Below are 27,503 nucleotides of genomic sequence, written 5' to 3' on the forward strand. Positions count from 1 at the left end.
ATAGAGGGAAACCCTATATATTAAAAGAAACTTTAAAGACAACTAACTGCAATCTTTGGACGTTAGTTGAATCCCAATTTAAATAAACACTGTGATGAAAACTTTTAAATCAGTTTAAGGTAATTAAGACAAATGTTTAAGACAATTGAGGCAATAGGAATGTTGACTGGATATTTGATTCTATTAAGGACTTACTGATTTTTTTAAATCTATGTTAATATTTTTGTTTAAAAGTAAGTCCTTATATTTTTGAGATACATATGAAATATTTATAGGCGAAATGATATTATGACCAGGATTATAATATTGTGGAGAAAGAGGTGGCAATATTTATGAAACAAGATTGGATATGTATTGATCATTTTTGAAACTGGTGATGGGATACATCAGTTTCATTATTTTCTCTATCTTTGTATATATCTGAAATGTTGGTAACAAAAAGTAGGATTTTTAAAATTCTGCATTTATTACACTTAACATTTAGACCAAGTGAGATGACACCTTCTAGAATGTGGTGTAAAGAGCCACATATATGCCCAACTACACCCAACTATAAGCAGTGGGCACCATTATCTGTCACTGAACCCTCCAGGACCATGGCCAGCAAGGCAGCCTCTGGCCATCACCTACTGTACCGGTCTCCATAGACACACAGAGAACCCAGGATCCCTGTAGTGCAAGGGTCCCAAAGGTCCTGGGGGCAATAGGAAAGGGGGAGGTCCTAGACATTTTCCCCAGGAGCCCAGTGATCAGAGTCTTGCCGTTCTCTCCAACCCTCAGAGGACTCTCAGCTCCTTGGATTTCTCCCTCCCGTGCAGGAAACACACACTCACATCATTCTCCGAGGTCCCACAGAGGATGCAGGATTTGCACTCTATGCACTGCCACTTGTAGGTCTTCACAGCCTCAGTCATGTTCAGGGTGAACTGCAGGCAGGTGGGGTGACCTGGAGGAAGCAGAAGTGGCAGCATTAGGGCCAGAGGGTCCTACCTGTCACCCCTCAACACCACAGCATTATGCCCAACTTGGAGAGAGGGTGGGGTAGCACAGGCTGGGAAGCAAACCGGGGACGTGGGTGGAGCCCTACCCACCCTCCTCACCACCACCCACAGTCACATGAGCTCAAGGGCCAAAGAGAGAAACGGGCACTACCCTTTTGCTGGGACTAGAGATCACCCAAATCCTCTCGCCCTACGAGCTAGGTGTAGATGTACAACCAGTTGATGAGGACAGAAAGTGGTGATCAAAGGGAAAGAGAAAGGAAATCGCACAGCACAAGGCAGCAGCGTGAGAGTCACCAGCATCACCTCCCCAGCTCCAGCATCAGTTGTGGCGGGAGCAACATATAAGAGCTACTTGGGGCTGGGCCTTCTAACCTGCAAAGATGTTCGTGCTGCCTCAGGGCACGGGGAGGAGGTCAGAGGGAGCGGGTGAAGTTCCCAGGGACAGAGCTCAGAAGCACTGGGAGGCACTGCACTGCTATCTCAAGTGTCGTGCCCACGCCCAGGAGACTAGCAGAAGCCCACGCCCTGCCCAGGAACAGGGCCTGTGGGGGGAGGGCGGAGAAGTGGTGCGTCACTGCAGTGGGCACACAACGGTCAGGTCAATCCTGAAAGGACTGGTCACTGGCTCTCACTCTTCTCTCCATCCCAAGTATCACGTTAGCCAAGCCAGCAGCAAAATGGGGAGGGACATCAATGTGACCTTCGAGTACACAGCCCCAGCAGACTAATATCTGAGGCTCAGCCTGCAGAGCTGGGCTCTGCTCTCAGTCATACCTCCCGCAAAAGACAGACGCCGGCAGCGAGAGGACAACTCTGAGCCACAGAACGTGAAGACCTTGACCTTGTATTTGACATGGAAGGGAAACTGGGATCATGTCCCCAGCTTTCCCAGGGCTGTGAATCAGACCGGAATCCACCCAGAGAGCCCAGGGAAAGCCCATTACTGACTCTCACAAAGAACTGACGGTTTCATGCATTGCTGGGGTTTGGTTCACCCATCTCCAGAGCTCCCAACTCTGCCAAATCCACTCTATCACGCATCGTGTTGCCTCTTTCACATGAGGGATTGTGTGCTTCTAAAGAGGGATGCTATAGACAGAGGCATCAGTTAGCGGCAGCTCCCCCAACCCAGTGTCCTCCACCAATAGTCAAGACCCCACCTGGTACCACCCCTCCTTGGCAAAGGCACAGCCCAGCAGGAGACCCTCATTTCCTCTCCTCCAGATTCTCACGGAGCTGGTTACATCATGGTCCTTTGGGAGAGATACTGTCTATTCAGTCAGCATAAGGCCCCCTTCAGATCTGGAGCCCCACAAACACCAAGCACACTGAATTACCTCTGAGGGTGGGAGTGATGGTGGAAATGACTTGTGGTGAAGGGAGGTGGAGACACTTAGCAAATAGCAGGTGGAAGTGCTAAGGAGAGGACTGATCTAAAAGATTTTCTAGGACTTCTTAAGCACCATCCAATTGAGGACCCCCCAACACACACAGCTCTGAACTGATAACCGTCTCAACGTGACACCATGTCACTGACCCTGGACAGAAAGAATCCTTCCATGAAAGGCCTGGATGAACATTCTGCTGACTGACATTCCTGAAAGCATCTCAAAGATCTGTCTAAGTAGAACACTGGCCAGGGTTGTTCCCTATTCCAATCTCTCACAGAAAATAGTGGGATGGGAACAGGAGAAGAAATACCAGTTTGAGATTCTGAGTGGCCTGGGTCATAGATGCCCAGGTTTGCAGACAGGACATCTGGGAAGGATGAAGATGAATTTACGGAGCAGATACCCAGATCAGCAGGTGGTTGCTGCCCAGTTCCATGGCCTCAGGGCACCCTCAGCCACAACCAGCCAGCTTACAGTAACCGCTCCCGAACAAGCGTTGACTGAGCACCTGCTCAGCCAGCTGTTGCACCAGACAGAAAAGACACAGTGCTGGGCACGAATCCCCAGATCCCTCTAGTCTGGTCAGAGGGAACGCCAGTTAAAAAACGATACACATATCTCTTTTCTTACAACTGTGTTGTACGTGCCAGGAAGGAAAATCATGACTGGAGATGAAAAAAATCACAGGAGAATCGAATCTAGCCTGAGATGTCAAGGAAATCTTCTCTGAGACAGATCTTTACACTGATATCTGGCAGATGAGGAGGAGTTAGCTGGGTGGGAGGGGGAGCGGATTCCACGTGAGGAGAACGGCACGTGTAACGGCTCTGAGCAGCGGGGAGCTCGCACATTCAAAGGAAGGGAAAGGCCAGTGAGCAGAGGCTTGGCGGGCAGAAGGAGAAGGGCAAGAAGCACCTGGCTCTCCAGTAGTTAGAGCCAGAACACACGAGCACTTGTGGCCCTTATTCAAGGATTTGGGGCTCTAAAATCATTGAAGGATTTTAAGCAACGCAGTGACTGGATTACACTGTGATTTTTTTTTTAACATGTCAACATGATGATTTAACATCAGTATATATTGCAAAATGATTACCACAATAAGATTACTTAACACATCCATCAATCCCTGGATTGTTACATTGTGTTTTTAAAGGACCATCGCTTCAGCACAAGGGATCTTCAGGGTAGTGAAGCAGTTCTGAACCTTGATCACGGTGGTGGTTACGTACATGATAAGGCTGCATAGAACTACAAATACACACGCATACACACATGTGTGTGTGCATGTGAAGCCAATGACATATGCGTTGGGTCTGTGATTGCATCGATGACAATTGCCTGGTTTTGATAGGATACTATGGTTATGTAAGATGTTACTACCATTGGGGGGAAACTGAGTGAAGGGTGCATGGGACCTCTCAGTAATATATTTTGCAAGTTTATGTGAAGCTATAATTATTTCAAAAGAAAAAGTTGAAAAGATCTTTTTAAATAAGGAAAACACAAATAAAAATTTAAATCAACAAAAAGGAGGGAAGGAAAGGAAGGGAGGGAAGGAAAGGAGCTGCTGTCTAGGGAAAGAATTGGGGTGAGCAGTGCAGGGGGACGTGGGGAGGGTAAGGGGGTGCAGAGACATAAGAATTGTTGCCAGGAAACTAGTTTGGAGGCAGATGCTGCTGCCAGGAGAGAGACAAGGATGATGAAACTAAGGTGGAGATTTAAGAAATATTAAAGAAATCATTGACAGGACTTGACCATTATTTGAACATTGGGCGTGTGGGAAAGAGAGATGATGAGAAATATTCTCAATATCCTGACCAAAGACACAAGGCAGGTGGCAGTGAAACGTACTCCGGTGAGGAAGGCTATAGAAAGCATATAGGGACCAAATGGGGAGGGGAGCTGGCTTCGCTCTGTTTCGAGCATGTTGAATTTGAAAGTCTGTGAGAGTTTGGGTGGAAATGTCAAGTGGATGGTTGAATATATGGGTTTAGAGCCCAAAAGAGAAGTACAGACTAGACATGTAAATTTAGGAGTTTTTTCTTAATAGATGGTCATTGAGAATTCATGAAATTACCTAGGAAAAGGGAAAAAAGAGAAAGGAAGAGGAGAAAAGAGAGAAACGGTCTAAGATTAGACTTTGAGGAACTCAACTATTTGAAGATAAAAAGAAAGAACCAACAGATGAAAGTTGAAAGGACGGCCAGAGAGAGGTAAGATGCAAACTGGGCAAGTATGGGTCACAGTGGCCAAGAGGAGAGCTTTCAAGAGGGAGAGGGTGGAGGAGGGGCTTCAAGATGGTGGAATAGAAGGACGCAGAGCTCACCCTCTCCCACAGATACATCAGGGAGAGGGCGGTCAGCTGTGTTGACCACCACAGGTGCTTGAGTTTGTCATTGCTCAATAAGGACCCCGAGTGAGGGCATGTTGACAGAGCAGAGCCGAAGCTGCCCTACTAATAGTGACGCCCTTCATCAATGTCATCTTCCCTGGGAAGGAGGGTCAGCAGATTCCAGAACATGACATGGACTCCGCAGCCAGCTGTGCATCTGGAGCTGCCTCCAGGATGGGCGTGAGGGGTGATGTGTATGCTTCGTTCATTCAACCACACTCCACAAATATTTCCTGAGCACCTGCTCTCTGTTCAAGACCTCTCTGACCACCATGCTGAGCTCTGAAGACATTTTCTGGGATAGCTTTGGATCAGTGAACAGAAGCAAGTAGGCTTGGGAAACTCCTATTGGAAGTCTCTCAAAAAAACCTCATGGGGTTCTCTCTGTTCATGTCTTCAGAAAGACCTTCAAAGGCAAAGAAAGGGAATGAAGCTCACAAGGCCTCCACCTCCGGTAAAATTCAGGATTAAAATTCAGATTAGCCTCAGCTCTGGATGCAGAGCTCCTTCAGCTTGGAACTCAGACATCATTCAAATGGGAGAAGAAAGGAGGTGATGCAACTTCTCAGCCAGGGAGGGTGAGACACAGAGAGGTAAGTCACCCAAGCTGCCATTAGCAGATGCAGAAACTCTGCCCAGAACCAAGTCCTCCTTTCTGTGCCACCACAACAAGGCACCCGTCTGCTGCCTGCCTCTACAGACGGAAGTCATTCCCCAGATAAAACTATAAAGATAAGATTTCTTATCTATCCATGGAAATGACTGAAATAACGCCACTGTTGGACAAAGAAAAAGCTTCCAAGGAAAGTGCCAGAGGCCCATATCTAAGTTTTACTGCTAGAACTAGAACTTATTTTTGCCCCGAACTAATTTCTAAAATCCTTGGAAGTAAATGGATAATAGTCCTTCCAATTCAGCAATGGTAGAAAATAAAGAGGCACATTGGCAGTTCAGTGATATATTCACGGTCACTCACTACAGAAAGATTCTTGCCTTAATCTCTTTTGTAAAGTTAACCATTATTCTCTACAGTGCTTGCTTGGAAATCTAGATATTCCATATTTCCAGTTTTTTCTTTTTTTAAAGCAAAGGGTGTGTGTATTGCTATTTAAATAGCCCAATGGAATGAAGGGGAAACAACCCTTCCCAGACCCCTGGGGTGAGATGATTCAGCAGGACATTTATAAGATTCCAATTACCAAAATGGATTTAGAAAGTGGCGTGGTGTGCATGATTCACCCCAGCCAGACCATTAAAAACCGAGTCCTTCCTGAGTGTTCCTCCGAATTTGTTCTATCAGGACAGTTCAATAAATCTTCTGCCCCCTCGTTTAGTTGGTCCAGGGGTGAACTTGGTATGACGAGGCATTCTTAATCCAGCCCTAACCTTCCCAAAATGGACCTCAATCCTCGCTAAAAGTTGAAACAGGAAGTATAAGTCATGGCCACCATGTGTGGAGACCTAACTTCTGGGCAGGGCTTCCAGACAATAAAAATTTGGCCTCAGGGTACAATTTCAGCAGATGGGTAGAAAAAGGGAAACCAGCCGGCTGTGAGAAGCTTCCCAGGAAGAAGATTGTTCATGAGGCTGGTGTGTATGACATTACAGTCGACTGAGCCCAGTGGAAAAGAGGAGGCGGGCATCTGAAAGCAGGGACTGCCCCCTTGCCACCTGAAGGACACATCTCATGTCTTTGCAGAACGCACGTGCATAGATGCTGAGATGTTCCAGGGACAGCAAACAGGATTTTGTGCTGTCTGAGTGAGAAGGCTCACAGATGAGTATCTAGGCAAAACCAGTGTTAGTTTCATATTCATAGCTGCCTGCTCGCACACATGCTTATACACACTGCCCACACACATGGGTATTTCCAACCTTTCGGGGACAAAAATATCTAAATATACCTTGTGGATTGAGCTCACATTACAAATGTGACTTAGAAGCTAGCAGAAGTCATTAACCAGTCAGTGGCGCTCTATAGATACTTGGCACAGTGAGAGAAACAGTTCATTTTCAACAAACCCTGGGCAAAAAGAAATCTACAAACTGCTATGACATGTGTCTCTTCCATTATGATCCTTATTAAAAGAGTTTTTATTTCATTATTGCCAGTATTTAATTTGGACTAGGCTAAGCCACATCACTGATTAAATTAGAGCTCTAGGGGAAAAAAAAATTACCTCGCTAAGCATGTGCTGAAAACATAAATAAAACAGATACAAATAACTGTGGAACTAGTATGGTCTATTATTTATTCATTGTGAAATTATAAACACCCAATTATATTGTATTACCTTATTTATCAATGTTGATCTCTTAAGAACTAATTTCTCAAGAAAGGAGAACTTAAATAGCTGTGGTTCTCAGGCAAGTACGTGCAAAATACAAAATTGCGCTCCTTGGCCTGATGCCTGGTTTATAGAAATCATATTATATAAAATATGTAGGATCAATTCCAATCTGAAATAGCACCAAGAACAAGTCTGCATAGGGATTCATTAGAAAATAATTTGGCTCAAATATCTAGCAGTTCTCTATATTCATACACACATGCAATTCCTAATATTTACATATTGCAAAAATATATAAGAAGCGTTAGCTAAAGACTTTATGTACAGTGCAGTCAAATCTGAATCCTCCACGCTAAAGAGTAATTTGGGGGAAAAAATATTACTAGCTCACTGTGGGAAGCCATCTCACTCCATCAGATCCACTCATTCTCATGTATTCTCTCTGTCCCTCTCTCCTCTGTTTCTGCCCCTTTCTCCCTTCCTCCCTTTCTCTCTTCCTCTTTCTATCCCCCTCCACCTAGACACAGCTTGTCAGGTGGAGGGAATGAGTCTGTACGTCATTATACGTAATCTGTAAAGGGGAACGAATCCTGAGCAGTCAAGAATTCAACCTCTGTATACATATCTCATGACAAGCATGTTAACCAGGCATTCCTCCCTCACATGGATTACTTCTCCAGCCCTGCTTTGCAAACCTTCTCCGGTGGTCTGCAGGCTCACCTCTCATCTGCCCCAGACGTTACTTCTAGCGCTAAGACATCTACAAATTGACGACCACAATGGTGCCCCAGAGGCACCCACATGGCTTCCTTTTTCCCCCTCATCATTTTTAACGTACCTCAAAGAGGACACAGAAGAGAGAGTAGAAAGGATGAAGACCAAACAAACAAAAAATGCATCAAAAATAAACAATGATGTGAGTTGGGAGGGTATGGTTCAAGTGGTAGAGTGCGTGCTTAGCATGCACGAGGTCCTGGGTTCAATCCCCAGTACCTCCTCTAAAAATAAAATGAATAAATAAACCTAATTACCACCCCCCCTAAAAAAACCCCAAAAATAAAATTAAATAAATAAATTAACCTATAAAAAATCAAATCAAATCAAACAACAGTGTGAACCACAGCTGTCTTTTGCTTAGCTAAAAACACTTTACCATCAGCAAGTTCAACACATTTTAGAGGACTGCCTGTCCTCCCTCAAAGCTGTCAAACTCTCTGGCACCCAGGTACCACACAGGAGGCAAGACACAGGGATTGTTGTTTTAATCGTGACCGTCAAGAACCACAGAAAGCACATTCATGCGAGAACATTAGGAGCACCTTTAATGGGGCTAAACAGCTAAGGCCTCATGACACCATTCTCAAATGGCCCTAGAAACTCCCCAAGTTCTCATGGTCAAGTATGGTCCGAGCCCAGTCTCATCTATATCCCTAAGGGCTCTGAGGCTGGGCTGCTTCAAGTGAAACAAGGGGATGGGATGGTCTTGACCTGGATTTACGTAACTTACCTGACTGGCCCAGGTTGGGGCCGAGGCATAGCGCCAGAAAGATGTCAGGAACCACAGTAATGGTCCCCGTACCCCAAATTAGTCACTGCAGCTGAGGACCAAGAATAATTTACTCATTTACTCAACAGTATTTGTTGAATAAATAACCATGGCAGGCCCTCTTCTAGGCACTGGGGACCCAGCAGTGAGAAAAGCCAAAACCCCCTCTCGTGGAGCAAGTACCACAATCCAAGACGTGCGGCAGCATCGGAGTCCCTTGGACTTTGCATCTCCGGGCATTAGTTTTCTAATATATTAAATGAAAGGATAGGACTCTTCTATCCCTGAAGCTGTGGCTCTGTCTGTGCCACCCATAAACACTATTTTTAGAGATAATATTGATCCCAAACTGCCCATCTGGTGGGGTAAACAAGCCTTCCAAAGTTTGCCAGCTGAAACTCAAAGTGAAAGAAACTAAGAAGGAAATTAAAATATCCAGTTCTGCTAGAATTCCTGTCAACGCTTCCACTGAACTAGCCCGCTCCTAGCCCAAAACCACAGCAGAAAGCAAAAGAAATCTAGAAACCGAAAGCGCTTTTCACCAAGCACCCCAACCACCCCCAGGCCATACGCGGGCCCTGTACAGATGGGCTGTCAATGCATCTGCAGGCGGGCGGGGGCCTTGGGTGAGGTTTCACCCACGAGCAATATCAGATCTGGGTTGAGCTTGCTGTGTGACAGTAGGCAGCTACCGCCAGGCAGGGGCTGACAGAAGGTCACCAACGTGAGCAAGTCAGTGTGCGGAGGCCGGCCTGAATCGCTGTCCGGAGCCCACAACAGCAGCAGATGGGAATCCTTGACACAGGCCTCTCTGGGCACTGGGCGCACTGGCCACGGGCCTGGCTGAAGGCTCTGGGTTTCCTTTGGAAAAGTGAGTCTGATGAAGAAACTGCCGCTCAAATTGGAGACCCTGTAATCACTGTGCTGCCCTCTGTCCTGGCGGAGTATATGGTATAATTGATGGGTAGCTGGTAGAAAAGGTCAGTGATCAGTCAGCACTTGATAGCCTGTGATCCTCCAACTGCTGATCTTCCGTGAACTGGAGGATGGACTCATGGGTGGTCAAGTTCTCGAGTTGTCTGAGGAGCTTTGAGATGGTATTCCATTCTTTTTTCTTTTAAAAGTGTTTCAGACTTGTGCAAAGTCAAAAGGAAAAAGACACTTTCTTGCTTTTCCATCCTTTTCCCTGTGAGACCGGGAAGCAATCCCAGAAGTGCCTGGACGCAGAGGACTGACAGTGTGTCCATGACACTTTAGATACTTTGTCTTACACCTTACTTTTTAAATCACTTTTAGTCTAATTTTGAGGGCTCTTCTGACTTTGTAATTTATTTTATTGTGATCAGGTTCTTATAGAAAAATAGTTCTATTGAATTTGACTAAATTCACTGAGCACCTGCTCCTGCCAGGAACTATACTAGGTGCCGAAGTTTCAAAGATGAATGAGGCAAAGATCCTTCCTTGAGGAGCTCAGGTTTAGGAGGTGTGATGGGCAGGAAGCCTCTGAGATGGCCACCAACGATCCCCCTCTCCTGGTGTCCATAAGCTTCTGTAATTCTCTCCCCTTGAGGGTGGATGGACTTACTGATTCACCTCTAGCAAGTAGACAGAAGATGGCAGGAGTGATGGGCTGTCATTCCTAATATTAAGTTATAAAAAGACTGTGGCTTTCATCTTCAGCACTCTCTCTTTTATGCCTTCTCACTCACTCACTCTAAGGGAAGCCAGCTGCTGTGTTGTGAGATGTCCTTGGGGAGGCCCACATGGCAGCAGATGAAGGGAGGCCTCAGTCCAATAGCCTGGGAGGAATTGAATCTTGCCCAAAACCATTTGAGTGAGCTTGGAATTCAATCCTCTCCCAGTCAAGCCTTCAGATAAGTCCATAACTCTGGATGACAATTTGACTGCAACTTCATAAAAGACCTTGATCCAATGGCACTCAGCTAAGCCAAACCTAGATTCCTGGCCCATACAAACTATGAGATAATAAACATTTATGTTTTAAGCTGTTACATTTTGGAGTAATTTGTTATATGGCAACAGACAACATTTACAGGTTATATATATGTATTTAAAGACTACAATACAATGTCATAAGTGCTATAATAGGGGCATGAATAAAGCACTTACAGATGGGGAAGCGATAAATAATCAGGAGCTTGAGGAAAGCCACTGAGAGGAGGTAGCATTTGAGCTGGGCCTTGAAGGATGAATAGGAGTTTCTAAGAGAAAAAAAAGGGTAAAGAGAGTTACAGGGAGAAGAAATTATAAGAAATTAAGGGTGCATGATTTGTTCAGGCAAAGCAGAGGAGCTCAAGGTGAGCAGAGGAAATGGAAAGTGGCAAAAGATGATCCTAGAAAAGTAAGAAGAAAGATTGTGAAGGGCCCCTTATTCAGGTATACAGATCTGAATTTGACTCCGTAAACAGCAAGGAATCCTCAGAGTTTTTTTTAAGCAAGGACTTGATTTGCTTGTACCCATGCTTTAGAGAGATGGCTCCAGTGATAGGGCAGAGGGTAGATATAGTGGAGACAGCTAGGGCCAGGTGACCAGTTATAATATCTATTTATTCAACAAATGTTTATTGAGCACTTACAATGTGCCAGGCACTGTGGGAGATGCCAGGCACTGTGGGAGGTGCCAAGCGATGAATAACACAGATAAAAGCTTCTACTCTTGTGGAGTTTATGTTCTAGTCTAAGCACTGGTCCAGGACCAGCCTCGTAACAGTGGTAATAAATGTAGGAAGCATTTGAGAGGTGGAATTAGTGAACAGGACATGATGCCTGCCTGGACATGAGTGTCAGCAAGATGGAGAAGTAAAAAATGACACTAGGATTCTTAGGTTGGGCCACAGAGTCGATGATAACACTGTGAGCTGTGATGGAGACAGCAGGCTTGCGGAGAGTAACAATAGATTCAAAACTGGCACATTTCGTGTGTTGTGATGAGACATTCAGTGGAGATGTCCAGGGGTTGGTGAGAAAATATGGGTCCATATTCAGGAGAGAGGACCAAACTGGAGATACAGATTAAGAAATCATCAGGTGTGAGTGGTAGATGAAGCCCTGGCATTTGAGATGCTCAGGGAGAGACCACGGAGGGAAAAATGAAAAGGATCTTGTTGGGTGGAGGGAGAAGGGTAACCATGGAAACTGAAGGCATGAAAGGGCATCAAGAAGAGATCAAGGAGAAGGACAGAGACAATGTGGTCACAGAAGGAGGAGAACCTGGAGAGAGCCCTTCATGGCATCCCAGGAAGAGAAAAGGATGGCCACCACCAGCAAGGGAGAGATGAAGTAAGACAAGAAAGGAAGAGAAAGTATTTCGCACTGAGCCACTGCTGATTGGAACTGGATCAAGTGATCCCCAGGAGTAGTGGGCCCTCTTCCCTCTGGATAACCGAGTGGTTTCAACATTGTAGAGGGAAGAATTCATGAGCAGATCACCTCACAGCGTGCTTCTCTTTCCACTGGCTTGGTCCATCATGCTCACGTGCAGAAACACCGTATAAAATAGCCTTGGGAATGCTGTCTTATCTGATTCCACTCATCGATAGCAGGGGTCATGTTTTGATGTGGGTTCCATGGCCAAAGCCAGGCCCTGCCAGCATCACTTTCCATCTGGCCCTAGGAGATGCATCAAGTCTCTGGAAGTCAGTTCTTTCCTTCTGACCTTGGAGTGAAACTCTTCTGTCCCAGGTGGCAGAGCCCTGCCTGCAAGGTTGAGCCAGGTTCTGGTGGAGCTCCTCTCACAGCTCCAGAGTCTGGTCAAGTGGCTGTGCATATTCTCCAAGAACGCCCAGATCCAGGAGGGAAGTTGGTGCCACTGGCAGGAGAGCAGCCTTGCAAGTCAGAGTGAACAATGCAGAGGATGGAAATGAGCACCAGGGTGCAATGCTGGTGGCTGTGATGCTTTAAAAAAAAAAAGGCCAATGAGTTCTATGATCCTCTTCTTTTCAAGAGGTGGAGGATGTTCCCCAACTGTTTAATGTGGACTGAACTTAGTGACTTGTTTTCACAGATATGGTAAAAAAAAAAAAAAAGGAGGTGACAATATACATCTTTGAAGACTGAATTATAAAAAGGCACTCAAGTTTCCATTTTGATCACTTTCTCTCTCTGTTTTTCCCCCACCACCCACTCCCAATCCCTCTCCCTACTCAGTCTGAAAAAAGTCAGCTGCTATGTTATGAGCAGCCCTATGGAAAGGCCCCCATGGCAAGGAACTGAGAGTGGCCTCTGGCCGTGTGAGCAAGCTCAGAAGTGACTCGTTCAGCTCCAGTCAAGCCTTGACATGACGACAGCCCCACCCAACACCTTGACCACCACCTCATGAGGGAACACGCACCAAAACCACCTAGCTGAACCAGTCCCCGATTCCTGGTCCTCAGAAACTAGGATGTAATAAGTGTTTGTTGTTCTAAGCTGCTGAGTTTGGGGGTAGCTTCTTATACAGCCACAGATAACTAAAACAGTGGCAAAGGAGGAGGAGTGAGGGGTCTGGTGGGAAAGCTCTAGACAAACCAGACATTTGACGGGACTCCTGCTTAGGCAGAGTCCCAGCCACGGCAAGGGCCCGTGCTGAGCTGAACAATGGTAATTTACACAACAACGTGGAGATGACTGAAAAAAAAGAAGTGAAAAGGTGTGAAATCTCACAAGTCAACTAGAGTGTGTCCAAAGCTTCCTGGGCCCAACCTGTTTGCACAGTGTGGGCCAAAGGGGACCTCTCCACCACAGAAGCTGCCATCTTTGGCCTCTGACCTTGACCTGTATCCTGGTCTCACCCTCACCCTGCTCCACCCTCCTTCCTCCTTCTTGAGCCTCTCTCTCACCTCCAACAAGCTTTCCATGTAGGCTCCCTGGAACCAGTCCCCCATCTTAGAAAGTCAGGGACTTCCTAGAAGTTCCACAAACAGATATGAGCAAAGTGGCCACCAACAGCCAGTATTCTGGCCTAAAGAAAGCCACGATTGGACATCTTAATGATAATTCTCATAACGTTCTCAATTAAACACCCTTCTAGTCACTGGTTTCCTTTGATTTCCCACAATAATTGTGTGAGGCAAGCCGGGCAGATATAAATATTCTTGATTTACAGGTGAGGAAACTGAGGCTCAGAACAGCCCAGGTAGACAGCAAGAGGTGGTGCCAGGCCTAGAAGCCGTGTCTTCACACTCCAGTCCTCGACTCCCCGCCATGGTCTCTCACTACATTATGATCCAAGATGGCCAGCCCAAATGTAGCGGCCCAGCTAAAGTTCAGCTCCCTACTTTAAGAGGTTAAATGTAACAGCATTTTCCCCTTTTATTCACAAGAATTCTGCTAAGGCACAGCAATGCAGGCCGCTGAATTTCTCTGTGCCTCAGTTTCCTCAGTTTGTACCACACAAAGGGGACTAGTTGTCCCCTCAGGCCTTTTTGGGCCTCAGTGTTCCATGCCTCCAGCGAAATCCCTCAAGAAGCCGGGCTTGCTCAAGCGAGGCAGGGCCTTGAGTCCTCACCATCTGGCAGTGACTAATCCTGGAAAACCCTGGGGAAGAATCGCCCAGGAGTGAGCCAGTCCAGCCCACACACAGGAGCCCTGGAGGCTGCTGGAAGTAGGTCAGCAGCCCGTGGCGGCACCACTGGGCTTCAGCTTCCAAGAATCTCAACAGGGGTCCCAAGACCTCACTGGTAGCAGCTCCTCTGCCAGAGACTGGAGTGGGGAGGTGTCCTTCCTTTCCCTCTCCCCACCTCCCCGTCCCCCCACCTTCCCGTCCCACTCAGCCTTGCTGGGCCAGTTATCCCTTTTGGAGCTGCCCTGAATGGATGGTGCATCACCAGCTCCTTCAGTAGAGCCCCTGAGAGGAGCACAAAAAGACATCTGGCATCCAAAGCCAATTTTGCATCAGCCGACACTTCCATTACGCTGTCAGTCAAGAAAGGATAGGAATGTTCCTTACTCACCTAATTGAGGAGAACAAAAGAGCAGACAGAAAGGGCCCCCCTTTTTGCACCACAATCAAGATGCCCTACAACCCTACCCCTCACCCTGAAGCCCCAGCAAAGGTTCACCAGCCCCCTTTAATCCTTTTCCCTCTTCACCCCCCGGTTCCCCCACATCACTAGTCCACTTTCCAATGGTGATGGCAGGAGAATGGGGAATGAGGATGATGGTGGTGACAACCAGCTTCCCCCAAAGCCTCTCACCCCGGCTCCTTGAGCCCCTGGGGTCCCCCATATCCTTCAACATTCTCAATAAGAAGGAAATAAAAACCACACTGAACCAACCCTACTTACAGGAGAAACATCCCCGGGTGCCATGGGAGTCCATCAAAACCCAGCACCATCTGTCTGGCTTTGCATTAACTCAGCATTGGCTTCCCACTCCCAGCACAAAGGCACCACCAGATCTCCCCTCGTCCTGCAACTCTGGGCATTCAGTCCAATTCATAGATCATTTTCCAGCCATCAAATTCTCATCTAAGATTAATCTGACTTTTCCTTACACTCAAACAAATGTTTATCCAACAAATTCATGAATGAGAATTGATCTCGCTGTTTATTTAGAAAGCTAGAGAAGTTGATTTTACATGGGCTTTGTTTTTCCCTCTGGATAAATTAGGGAGCTGAGATAGTACAAGAGAAAGCAAATCAATGGCTATTTCCAGTTACCAGCATCTGTCTTCAGATTTAATAGAAATGATGCCCTAAGACACATAGTTTATTTGGTACCAAAACACCCATCGATATTAGAGTAATGCCAAAGGATAGCCTTTCCTGGTATTCTGTAAATGTAGACAGGAGCTTCACAGCTGTTTGAAGATTCACAAAGCCCCTCTGGATAAGTGGTGATCAACGCAATTCCATAACCAGGGGAACTCAGGCACTGAGGAGCTCTGAAATGGCTCTAGTTCACCCAAGGAATAGGTGTGAGAGAACTAGGATATTCATTACCAAAAAAAAAAAGGATATTCATCACCAGAAATCTGACCTCCCTTTAGAGAGAGCTAAATATGTGGCACACATGCCACTCTCCCATCCTATACTCGTGGCAGACATCACTAATCAATGCAACATTCTCTTCACTCCTCACACTAAGACCTTTGGCTCCTTCTCCGCACAGCACTCCAGTCAACCATGACCAGCCTGTGAGTTTGTGTACAAGAAGAAATCTAGTTGCTACTTCTCAGCTAGAAGCTGTTAAGCTTAACAGGTTAAAAGTCTCATGTGAAAATTAAGGATTCAAACCTTAAGGTCACCAAACAGATATTTAACTCCTGTTTCGCTTTCTGTGAGTCAGAAACCCTATAAAAACAACTAGGACCACAAACCGAGTGGTAGCCTTGTTTTGTGATTGGACTTACAGACAGTATTCCTGCGGTCACATACTTCTGTGCTCACAGAAAATCATCTGAAAGACCCTTTCCAGAAAGAATTCTTTCAATAGCAGTAAATTTTTTTTTCTACTTCATCAGTTATGAGGTACCAACCCACCTCTCCTTAAGTAATTCCTACATCCTTCATTGCCCAGGGCGGGAAATAAGCTTGTTAGTATTACAAGCCTCTTTACTGCCTGGTCACAACTGCCTTTTTCAGATTTATCTTCTTTCATGACCACTGACCCAACCATCTCTACACCCTATGCGACGGTCACATGGAAACGTACTTGCCATAACCCTCCCTCCCCTCACCACCCCCACACAAAAAGCCTGCTTTTTCTTTTGCACTTCACACTTTTGTATACAAAGGTCTCTCTGTCCTGTCTCTCCACTCCCATTCACAGCCAAATCCGTCAAGCAGAAAGTGTGGTCCATGAACCAGCAGCGTGAGAATTACCTGGGGGCTTGTGAAACACCCACCCCAGGCCTACGAAGCTAATTCCCCACTTTAACAAGATGCACTGCCCTAAATTCCTCCCCATCTCCCTTTCTGGGGTTCTCACCTGGTCTTCCTTGTCTCTAATCTGACTTACCTCCCCACTCCTCCAGCAAGAAGACCCTCACTGAATGAGGGAATTCATCACTCCACGGATGAATAAATGGATTCATGAAATATCACCTCCACTCCTGCCTGCCCTTGGGACTTCTATTCACCCTTCAAGTCCAGCCCAAATAACCCACTTCTGTGAAGACATTACTGCTCTCCAGTGCAAACAAGGAAACCAGTGTGCTGAGAGGCTGGGTAAACCCCCATGCCCAGTGCACACCTGGGGCGCCCGCAGTGGGCCACCTGTAACAGTGACATCAGGAAAGATGCTCATGGCCTCCCCCAGCAGCCCCTCACAGTCACCGCCCAGGGCGGAGCTCCACGGCTGCAATGGGCGTGGCAAGTCGAAAGCTGCTTTGTGGACGAAGCCCCTGTGTGCGCTGACCTAAATCAGTTTCCCTTGTTCAGGTTCTCAACCACCGAGGTGCCTATACCCAGTCTCTCAATCCCCCTGAAGACGGATGTCTGCTCCCTTCCTTCAACATACATCCCAAGAGCCCACCTCTTTCACTGTCCTTGCCTTGAGGGGGAGTTTTTCCTTTTCCCTTAGAGAACGAAGACCTTAGAGAGGAAATACCAGTTGCTGGTTTTCCCACATCCCCAGCAATGCCACTTTGGTGACCCAGTGGCTTTCCAGCTTTAGAGAACTGGGGCAGATGTTTTAAACCCTCAGCTCCTGATGCGGGGTCCTGGGGCTGCACTTGGTGACCGTCTGCTTCCTAGACTCTCCTGGAGGCGCCTACACACCAGCAGGCTGGGACACGGTGCAGGCGTGTGGGACCACGGGCAAGTCTGCCAGCCACCCTGACCTTGAGTCCACCTTGGTCAAATGAGGGCTCTGAAGGTGCTTTCCTGCCCACCTCATCCTTGTTTGTGAGGATCACGGCGATAGGGTATGTGCTACTGCTCTGTTAAAGTGGGAAACATTCTTTGTTCAGGCAAGGTTTTACCACTCTTTCACTTTTTTTTTGGCACAAATAAACCTCCATTCCCATTCCCAGAAACCCTGTATTTCTCTCAACCTCATAGCCTACTGTCAACATACTCTTAAGTGTTTCAGACAGTCCTGTGATTGTTGGATACAAAGGACATCAATTCATACTGGCCAGTGTCCAGGCATAAGCTGCCTTCCTGATAGCAGTTCTGTTTGCCAGAGACCTGTGGGTCTTGCGCATAAACAGGAGGCCTTGGCTTCCCCTCAGCAGCTTGAAACAGGCAACATACACTCTCTCCCCAAGATAAGGCCTTTCAGATGACAAAGCACTTAGAATATTTCCTTTGTGCCAATAAGAACAAACACAAGTGCCCATCCCATTGTTTGTGGGGCTGATCTACAGGATTAGGAAAGAGGTAAGACATCATTTCCACTCGTGTCGCCATGAACCACTGAAGATCTTTGCAACCTCATTAAACTACACTCACTGAACGAAGAGCGAATTCAACAGCCCCAGAACAAGCATTGCTTTTTCACCATTTCCTATTTTAATGTCTATTCAAGTATTTTAAGAGGGATATGCCTGCGCCCAAATCAAAAGAGCATAGCTAGTGATAGCCAGCGTGGTCTTAACTTACTGAGGATGCCATCAATTCGTGGGCTCAGGGGCTCCGACCCACTGATCTCGCCACTTCTCACCACATACCGTGCTCTCTGCCATCGCCTCTCGTACATCTGTATCCATAGACCCCATCTCCATCCCTGAAACCACACCCTTGTATATATCTGCTTACCCTTCTCTCCCTCTTTCCTACTCGCCCCAACTCCAGTGAAGCCCAGCCCTCCACCAGCTCCATGCTGCACCCAGGAAGAGAAAATCACACCACAGTGCTAACCGGTCCCCATACAATAGTGACCACCGTCTTGGCAGCACTCCTATAAATCTCTCGTGAAGCCGTTCTCCCACATTGCCCCATCCTCTCAAATCTCCCATACTTCTTATCCCTTTCTCTCACTCTTCTTATTTAGTTGAAAAAACATATAAGTCATAAGAATGAAATGTCCTCATCTTCTCCACGCACTTCCACCCATCCCCCTGCACCTGTGCCCCTATGCATGTCTCCCTCCTGTTACCAAGAACAACTCTTCCAGATCCTTCCCACGGCCAGTGCCTCACTTATGCCTGGATCCCGACCTCTCACCTCCCTAAGAACTTTCTTCCTGCCATAATTCCCTTTTGCATCATCAATTTCTCTCTCTGGTCAACCATTCTGCCAGCATATAAAATACGCTGTAAGAGCACCCATCTTTCAAAGAGACAGTGATTGAGCATCCCCTTCCACCGAGGACCCCATTCCTGCTTTTTAGCCCAACTTCTTGAAAGGGCCAGTGCCCTCCACCCTACTTTCTGCACACTCGCCCCTCAGCACAATCACCTGCCATTGTCCTCCTCCCCCGGCTGTCTTTTCTCTGTCTCCTTGGCTGGATCCTTCTCCTTATTCCAGACTCTTTTTATCTAGTTAGACTCACATCCCCTAAATATTATCTACACACTTGTCACTCCCAAACTGATATCTCTAGCACAAACCTCTCCCCTGAGTTCCAGACTCATATATCCACTTGCCATGCTGGTTGGGAACCCAAATAGACAATAAGAAAGATCCAAGATGGCAAAGGATCATTGTGGGAAAACTCCCATCTCAAGGGATGATGGGGACCCTGCAGCCAGGAGGGGAGCCTACATTTGGGGTGGTGGAGGGCGGTGGCTGCAGTATCGTCCCAGGGGTGGGAGGTAGAACTCCCAGAAAGTAGAAAAGCTGGTGGCACCAGCCTTCCAAATCTCCAGGATGCATTTTGGATCATGAATAAGTAAAGAAAAGAGGTCATCACAGGTTCCAGAATCATGACTACAGAGGAGAGAGAGAAAGTGAGAAGAGGAAGAATTAGTAAATCTTGGGGGGAGGAAGAGAAGAGACAAAGAAAGAAGAGAGATTTAAAAAAGATGGCAGCTAGAAGGAATGGGTAAGAGAATGAAATTAAGAACCCAGAAAAGAGATTTTGATCCTTGCTTATTCAGGAGACACAACCAGAATCCTGGCTGAATTCTTAAAAAGATGCAGCAACTCAGTTCTCTGAGTCGTCCCTAGAGGGGTAAGAGTACTAGGACTACTAATGGTTACCATTTATCAACGTGCTTCCTGGGTGCTAGGCACTCTGAACACATTTCCTCATTTAATTCTAAAAACGACCTGTGACTCGTGTGTCACTGTTCCCATTTGATGGAAGCTAAAGCTCAGAGCAGTGAAGGAATTTACTCAAGACGACTTAGTAAGGCGGTAGCAGAGGCAAGATGTAAACCCACGTCTTATCCCAATCTCCAGGCGGGTCACCACCACACCACTGGGCCACAGGAAACAGGCAGTGGGGAGGACCCTTTTCCTGACACGCAGGGGCCGGGGGGCACCCACGAGCATCCCCCCAGAGAGCACTGACTACCCCAAGGCCTCCCCAGTCAGGGGGATGCCCACCTGCGCCGAGGTCCCACTTTCCTCCCCGTCCACACTCCGAGCTGCCCTTGAGGGGACTCAGCAGGGTGGCATGAGGATCTGTGGGAACCGCTTGTCCCAGCCCAGGCAGCTAATCTAGGATGTGGGATTAAAAGCACTTCCGAATTATCCTGGGGCAAAACCAGGTCAAGGCCATCTCCAAACCCCGCCCTAACAGTTAAAGGTGAGGAATTGGAAGGGCTTAAAAGGCAAAGAAGTTCATTAGCTCCCTGAAACCAAAAGGGGCAAAACAGAGCCCCGATAGAGGGGGCAGCGGCCCGGAGAGGCAGCCAACACTCAACTGGGAGTCCAGAGCCTCACGCCTGCAGGGCTCCGGGGAGCTCTGAGATCGTGGCAATGACTCTCCTGTGTTTCTGGTTCCTCCTTTATCGGATCAGGTCTGAGCCCTCTTCTCGACACTCGACAGCCTAGGACAGGGCAGGATGTGGGGCCAATGCAGCCTGGTCTGAAACGGGCCGAGCGGGTGGGACAGTGGGGCCTGACCCTGGAAGGCCAGAGCTGGGAGAGGCTGATGGTTCTCAGGAGGTGTGCACCCCACAGGGGTCCCGGACCCACAGGGAAGATGCCCCGTCCAACCCTAATGCAGCCGGTCTCCGTCTGCCTCTTCAGTCAGGGAAGAGGTGGGTGGAGCTTGGGGTCGGGGGAGTCACAGGTGTGGGCGGACAGAGATTGGACAGAGACGGCATCTAGCTCCAAGACATGATTAGTGGTCATGTTGGGTTGCAGGGGCAGGGAGCGCGGATATAAACTGCCATCTCTGCTCCACAGACCCCTGTAACAGTGCCCGAAACTGCCACCACTGAAGCAACCCCAGTGGCTTAAACACCTGACCTCCAAAAAGCCACAGTTAAAATGCAAACCAGTTTCTCATACAGGACAGCATAATGTCATGTTCCTGACGTGATCCACTCGAGCCTCTGACTGTCAGCACCAGAGTGAGCCTTGGACTACCTGGTCCAATCTCTTCTTTAAAAAATACAAGGAAACTGAGCCCCCAAATGGTGAAGCAACGTGCCCAGCGTCACAGGGCAAGATGGCCGCAGGGCTGGGATGCTCACCCAAGTCTCCTATGTCCTCCACAGTGAGGATTGGCCCCTGGGGGTGTGCCCGAGCATGCTGGCAGCTTGGCATCCTGCTCCCAGGGCTGCCCCTGCTTCTGTTCAGACACCACAGCAGACAAGCGCCCTGGGGCCTTGCCAGCCGACTCCTCCCTGACCTTGCCTTCCAGAAGGATGAATGCACATCAAAACCCTGCAGCCAGAATATTCCTAGATACTGTCCTCTCTGCATCCAGCTCCCTTTTCCACAGCCTTCTGGGAAGGAGAAGTTTCCAGAAGGGATAGCTCTAAAGGCTTTCACAGAAGGGGGACTCTCCCAAGAAACATTCTCCTGTTTGGACAGTGGGGATGAGGCAGGAAACCAGGGGGATGGAAGAAAAAGGTAAATTTTTTTTAAGTCCCATTCTCACTAAAATGGCACCCTGGAACTTTCAAGATCATCTGGCCAATACCAGGTTGGATTCCTTAGTTACAAAGATGGAGACTGAATTTCTTTGGAAGCAGGTCAACCAAATGATGCCTGGGGACTTTAAAAAGAAGTAATGAAAGGCAAAGAGATCCCAGGAAAGGAAAAGAGCCCTGCCTGGGAGTGAGAGGGAGCTCTTTGCTCTCCTCCTGACAGGCTCATAACCCCCTAACGTGGTCCGACAGAGCTGTCTGGCACAAGGGAGCCTGGCCAGGGCAGCTGGCTCTTTACAACTGCCCAGGCTGTCCTTGCTGGGAAACCTGGATTCACTGGCGTACGGCTAAGACCACAGTGCTGGCCAGCCAGTGGGGAACAGGACTCCTGGCAAGGATGGATTCGCCCAGGAGCCAGTGGGATTTTTGTCACTACAGGGAAGGTTCTCAGAGGAGGTTGGAAGTGAGGAAACAAGAATGAACAGATGCCCAGAGCCCATGGTTTAAGGAAGGAGGGGAAGGACGAGCGAGGGTCCCCCTCCCTAGGCAATGGTTAAAAAGGAAAGAAAGGGGGGAAAAAGGAAAGGAAAGAAAGAGCACAGCCTTTGAATTCAAATAGACACTTGCATTTGCCTGGTTTCAGGCAAATTACCACTTAACCCTTCTCCATCTCAGTTCCCTCACTGTAAGACGGCCCGACATCACAGGTTGTTAAAGGAGGTGGGGAGATCAGAGAACCTATGACGACATGGAGTTGGTGCTCAGTAAGCCGGCTTCCCCTCTCTCCTTAGAATACAAAGCCAGCCCCACCTGGTCCCAGGAAAAGCCCAAGGGGAAACTCTCGCCCAGTGAGCCCTGGAACAAGGCACTGGAGCCTTTCTAGGGAGGAGGAACGCAGTCCCCATGGCGATGGGCTGACTCATTTGGCCAAACGTCCTTAATTTCCCTCTTCACATTTTGGGAGCCCTGGAGTGCTCTTCCCCCAAATGAGGCACGCAACAGAAATGAGCTGTGATTAGCACAGCAGAGAGACCAGAAGGACGGGGGAGTAGGCAGAGCAGCTGCAGAGTTTCCTGGAATTAATGGAGAGGGAGCAGAGAGGGCAAGTTGCTGTCTCTGAAGATCTGTCTCCCTGCGCCAATCACCAGGCAGAGACTGTCTAAAGCCAACCTTCTCAGCCTCTGCAGGGCAAAACCAGCTCTGAGGGCTGCCTGTGATAGACCTCATGCACCATGAGAGGCGGGCCCGGGGTGTTCTCTGCCGGGGCACGCAGTGAAATTTCAAGCCAGTCCCTAGGCGATGCAGGTGGCTGCATGAGACAGACACAGAACAGTGCACTAGATGCAATTAACGCTCGGCCCTGGAACGTCGGCTGTACCAGATCTGCAGAAGGTTACAGTCTGAAGGCAGATGAAGGAAAGAGCGATTTTGAAAGCGTTTGGTGAGACGGCACTGTATGAGGCCCACGTGCTGCATAAATGTTGGGAGGTGGGAGGGGAAAGCATCCAATCATTTTTCGAGGGAAGGTGGATATTATTCTATTGCGGGTTTCAACTCTGCTTTCAGATAACCTTTTCAGCCTAGGGCTCTGCCACTTTGAGCCATGCCTAAGCCAAGGCTGTTGTCACTGAACATTACAGGTGACTAATAAGCAATGGTAAATACACTCGTGTAAATACCAGAAAGAAGTTCTGGAGTCCAGTCTGGGCCCTACCCCTTCTGTGTAGCTTTGGCCAAGTCACTCAACCCTGCTGAGTTTTGGTCTCTCATCTGCTAAGTGGGACAGTAACTCCTGCCAGGAAGATTCCATTGAGAAGGTGGTGGTTACTTAGCATGTCAGGAAGAGCCAGCTGTTCTTAACCACCATGAAGATGGCCCATGATCTTTGGACTCACAATCCATATTCCTCACACATAACTACAATTCTTCCAGCCTTAGAGGCCAATGAGGAATCTATCAACAAGATGAAGTGTGGAGGATGAACACGGGAGATGGAAATGGAAGTGAGGACAAGGGATTGCAGTCTCTCAGCTGCTTGACCCTCCAACATGTCCATCAGCTAAGGGTGTCCAGACAGTGGTACTGAAAGGAGCCTCCACACCCAAACAAGGGCCATGGCCAGAATCTAAACCTGGTCTCTTCAATTTTCCTCAATGACATTCATTGACCTTTCAGTCTAAAGGGTACTTTTTCAAATAACCCCTTTCTCCAACTTGACTAGGAGGACAATCACAGATTTTGATCCCTAATGCCAATTGGTCTCTCAGATACAAAGCTCTCTGGGGCCAGTCAGCCTTTTGAAATACCCCACCCTCTTCCCCAGATGCATTACAACCCCATCGGCAGTATAACAGCAGCTTCTCTGGTCTCAGAATATGCTTAGTGGAAAATGCCCACGGAATCGTTTGATACTAAGCAAGATGAACGTTTCATCAACTGGGCACCCATCAATACAGCAGATGGGATACACTGGGGTTCTGTTACAACTCATTTGGAAGGAATGCTGATCACTTTTCTCCACAAGGGCTAGGATCCTACAGCCACGACAGGGTCAGAGGCATCCTGGTGGCGGGGAGCAGATACGAACCCAAACTTCCTGACATGCACAGTGAGGCTGTACTCATATCACCATCCTAAACATCACAGTCTCCTGCTCAAGAACTCACAACGCCCCTGACTTCCTGCCATTCCTGTTTCCTTTGCTGTGGTCACACCATGCAGACGCTCCTTACATCCCTATGACTTCCCACCACCGCCCCGGAGCTCCCCCCCACTCCGTTCAGGCTCATCTCTGCTCTGGCATCAAACCTCCAGCGTCACACACACGCCTGAGCTTTTGTTCGGGTGTTTCCCACTGCTGCCGTCAGTGGTCGGCCTGCTCTTTGCCCACCTGACTCCACTCAACTTTCCATGAAGACCACCCCGCCCACTTTGGCCTGCTTGCCCACCTAACTCCCTTTGCTGAGCCCGCCTGATGCTCACGTTTTGCACCAACTTGGCACTTAATTAGAAACGGTCTTGTCTTAAATAATATACCAACCACCTGCCTCTCCTCATGAACAGAAAAAGTTTCTTGTATGGTGGAGAGAGTCTGAGAGCCAGAGAATCCTCCATGGGAACTATCAGACTTTACTAGCTGTGACTACTACTATTGTCAACTCCATCTCTCTGAGCCTCAATTTCCGTTCCTGTAAAATAGGAATAACAATCTTAACCTGAAAGGACGAAATATGGTTTTCACAGGCTAACACCTATTGGTGACTAGCACGTAGAAAGTATGCTCAAAAGTTCGTTTCGATTCCCCTTTGCTTCTTGTTTCTGTCCTGCAAAACCTAGCACCATATTGCAAACACAGAAGGCATTCAATAAATGTTTGATTAATTGACCAGCAGCATAAAGCAAACCAATAACTGGAGGGTTATTATACAAAGTAACAGGATGTGGTCAAAATGTATTGATCTATTTTTCAATTATGGACAAAAGGCTGATGTCTACAGAGGGAAAACAATCTATTTTAACTAAAGAAGTTTTCAGGATTACAAACTGCCAGTCTGTCTGAACCCATAACTCAGCCAAGTAGAAGTTTCAGCTTAAGCGTTCATGCGAGTAATTCGTCACGCCCCTCCTTCACCCCTTCTTACGCAACTTACCTCCATCCCCACCCTCTTTTCTATTTCTGGCCCACAGAAAGTTGACGTTACACACTAAATGGAGTATAATCCTTGCTACTTCTTTAAATCAAACACAGAGCAAAACTATTCTATAGGAGTTCTTTTCTAAGTTATTCCAAAGCATCCTGATCACTGCCTTTCCCAAGCAGAACTTATGTTTAATATGTATAAATATAAAACTAACTTTGTCTTCTAACAAGGCCTTTCTTGCCCTACCAAAGTGTGGAGAAGAGAGAGGACAACCACGAAAAGTAGTTAAGTCGTTCAACCCAAATCAAGCTGAGAATATTCAGGTCCTATGAGCAACTATGAAGTCCACGCACCAAGGACGGTGCTGGATATGGTGAGTCCAATGACACTGGGGCTGGAGAGGAGCTCAGATAGAGTTTTCAGCAGAATCATTTTCACTTTGTGGCCTTTCGGCCTTACTGTCCTTTTCTGTTGCTTCTCGCTGTTCCTTTTTCACATACGGGGTGCTTCTCTGGAGGAGAATGTCTCTTGCCACCCCATTCACTTTCCAGCTGGTGCCTCACAGTCAAAACAAGCCCCCCGCCTCGTATGGGCTTGGGACAGTGCTCCACTGTGAATAGGAACCAGCCTAGAAATGTAATTTTAGTTAATGATCATAATACGCATTCGTGAGATTAATTTTCCCCATGCCTCCCACTCCCGGGTGGTGAGTCAGGCACTAACTCTCTCGAGTGGCCCAGCTGCGGTTCAAAACATTACAGAGCTAGACGGGTCCCCAAGAGGTCATCTAGCCTGTGCCCCTAACTCCACACAGGGAAGATGCTTGGTGTGGGTTCCATTTCAGCCTCAACAGTCAAAAATTCTTGATGTCAAAAGGGGCTGTCAACCTGTTCTAAGCCCGAGGTACTTCTGTCCTCTCTAGAGACCAAAAGCAACTGGTCAGTCTCTTTTTCTTCATGATACAAATACTAATGGTTATTAAGTGACCCCTAATTCTCTTCCCCAAGTTAAACAAGCCCAAATCCTTTAACTTTTTCTTTAGGGCTTATTGTCCATCCCTTTAAACATTGTTAATCATCTTTTTGGTTCCCTTTGGTTTTTCCAGTTATTTTCAGCTAACTTGAACATGGTGGTGTCAAATATTAAATAGGAGTGGAGAAGTACTTCCCAGCCCTTGCACGTTAGTCCCCACATAACACAGCCTGGTATCATCCTTACTTAAAAATAAACAACACAATATTCCTTCAGCCAGTGTTCCACTAGGGCCTCCTGATCCATCTCAGCCATGATTATGCCTTGCCAAGTGATCACTAATAGCACAGCCAACATAACTGTATTAGTCAGACTGGTGCTAAACCATTGATGAGCACTGTTACCACTTCTCAACAAAGTACTTCCTGTTCTGATGTAAGGAAAGATCAGGTAACCAAGGGATCGTGCTGCTCACGCCATGTTTATGTAAAATACGTAACAGGATTTTCTAACTTCTGGCCTGAAGAATATTTCTCCTTCTAGTCTATGCCTAAAAACGGACATCTGGGTGACCTCAGATGTGCTCACAGAGTGGAGCTCAGAGATGATGGAGCAGGCATATAAATGCCCATCCCAACCCCTGCCCTTTTAAGGAAACCTGGAAGTAGCTAGGAGAATTTAGCAATATGCTCCACTTAAAGGTATCCTGAGATCTGAAAAATTAGTGAGCCTTTCCAAACAATCAAGCATCCTCTAGTAAGGGCTAAAAAGGAGATCTTGGATAAATCTGACGTGGCTGCTGCCCCATCAGACATTTGCAAAAGGCAGTCCCTGCCCTCACCACCTGCCAGTGACATCTGAGTCTCCCGGGTCTCCTCTCTCCTTAGTTACACTGAAACTACAGCCCCACACTAGACAGCCTGTTCCTATAAGCAGCCCAAAGACAGTCTCTCCAAAGAAAGCCTTAGTCAAGAGGTAACACACACTTTAGGTAAAGAGTGTTTGCCCATCAGAATCAAAGTAGCCTTTTCCAGGGTAGAAAGTAGAAGATTTCAGGTGCAATCACTTCCCTCCTAAAAAGATATTTAATCCCCTAGGTAACCTCTGAATTGGACCTAGTGTCTCAAATCTGAGTCACTGCAGGAAGTGGGTGATGTATAATAAATGTGCAAAACTTCCTTTTGACTCCAAGTATCTAGAAACAGATGAATGGATAAAGAAAATGTGGCATGAACATGCAATGGAATATTACTCAGCCTTAAAAAGGAATGGAATTCTGACACACTACAATATGAATGAACCTTGAAGATATTATGCTAAGAGAAACAAGTCTGT

The 27,503-nt window shown here is 47.4% G+C and overlaps 1 protein-coding gene across 2 annotated transcripts in view; it reads right to left on the reverse strand.

The window, feature by feature from the left end:
- The window catches only part of DPF3 (double PHD fingers 3), a 194,502-nt gene that overhangs the window by 11,544 nt on the left and 155,455 nt on the right, over positions 1–27,503 (reverse strand). For both annotated transcript variants that reach the window (XM_072963369.1, XM_072963370.1), the window contains exon 9: positions 834–946. In XM_072963369.1, the coding sequence (XP_072819470.1) occupies positions 834–946 (113 nt within the window). The remainder of the gene's footprint in view (positions 1–833; positions 947–27,503) is intronic.

The sequence above is a fragment of the Vicugna pacos genome, chromosome 6 (assembly GCF_048564905.1).
Source record: "Vicugna pacos chromosome 6, VicPac4, whole genome shotgun sequence".
Classification (NCBI taxonomy): domain Eukaryota; kingdom Metazoa; phylum Chordata; class Mammalia; order Artiodactyla; family Camelidae; genus Vicugna; species Vicugna pacos.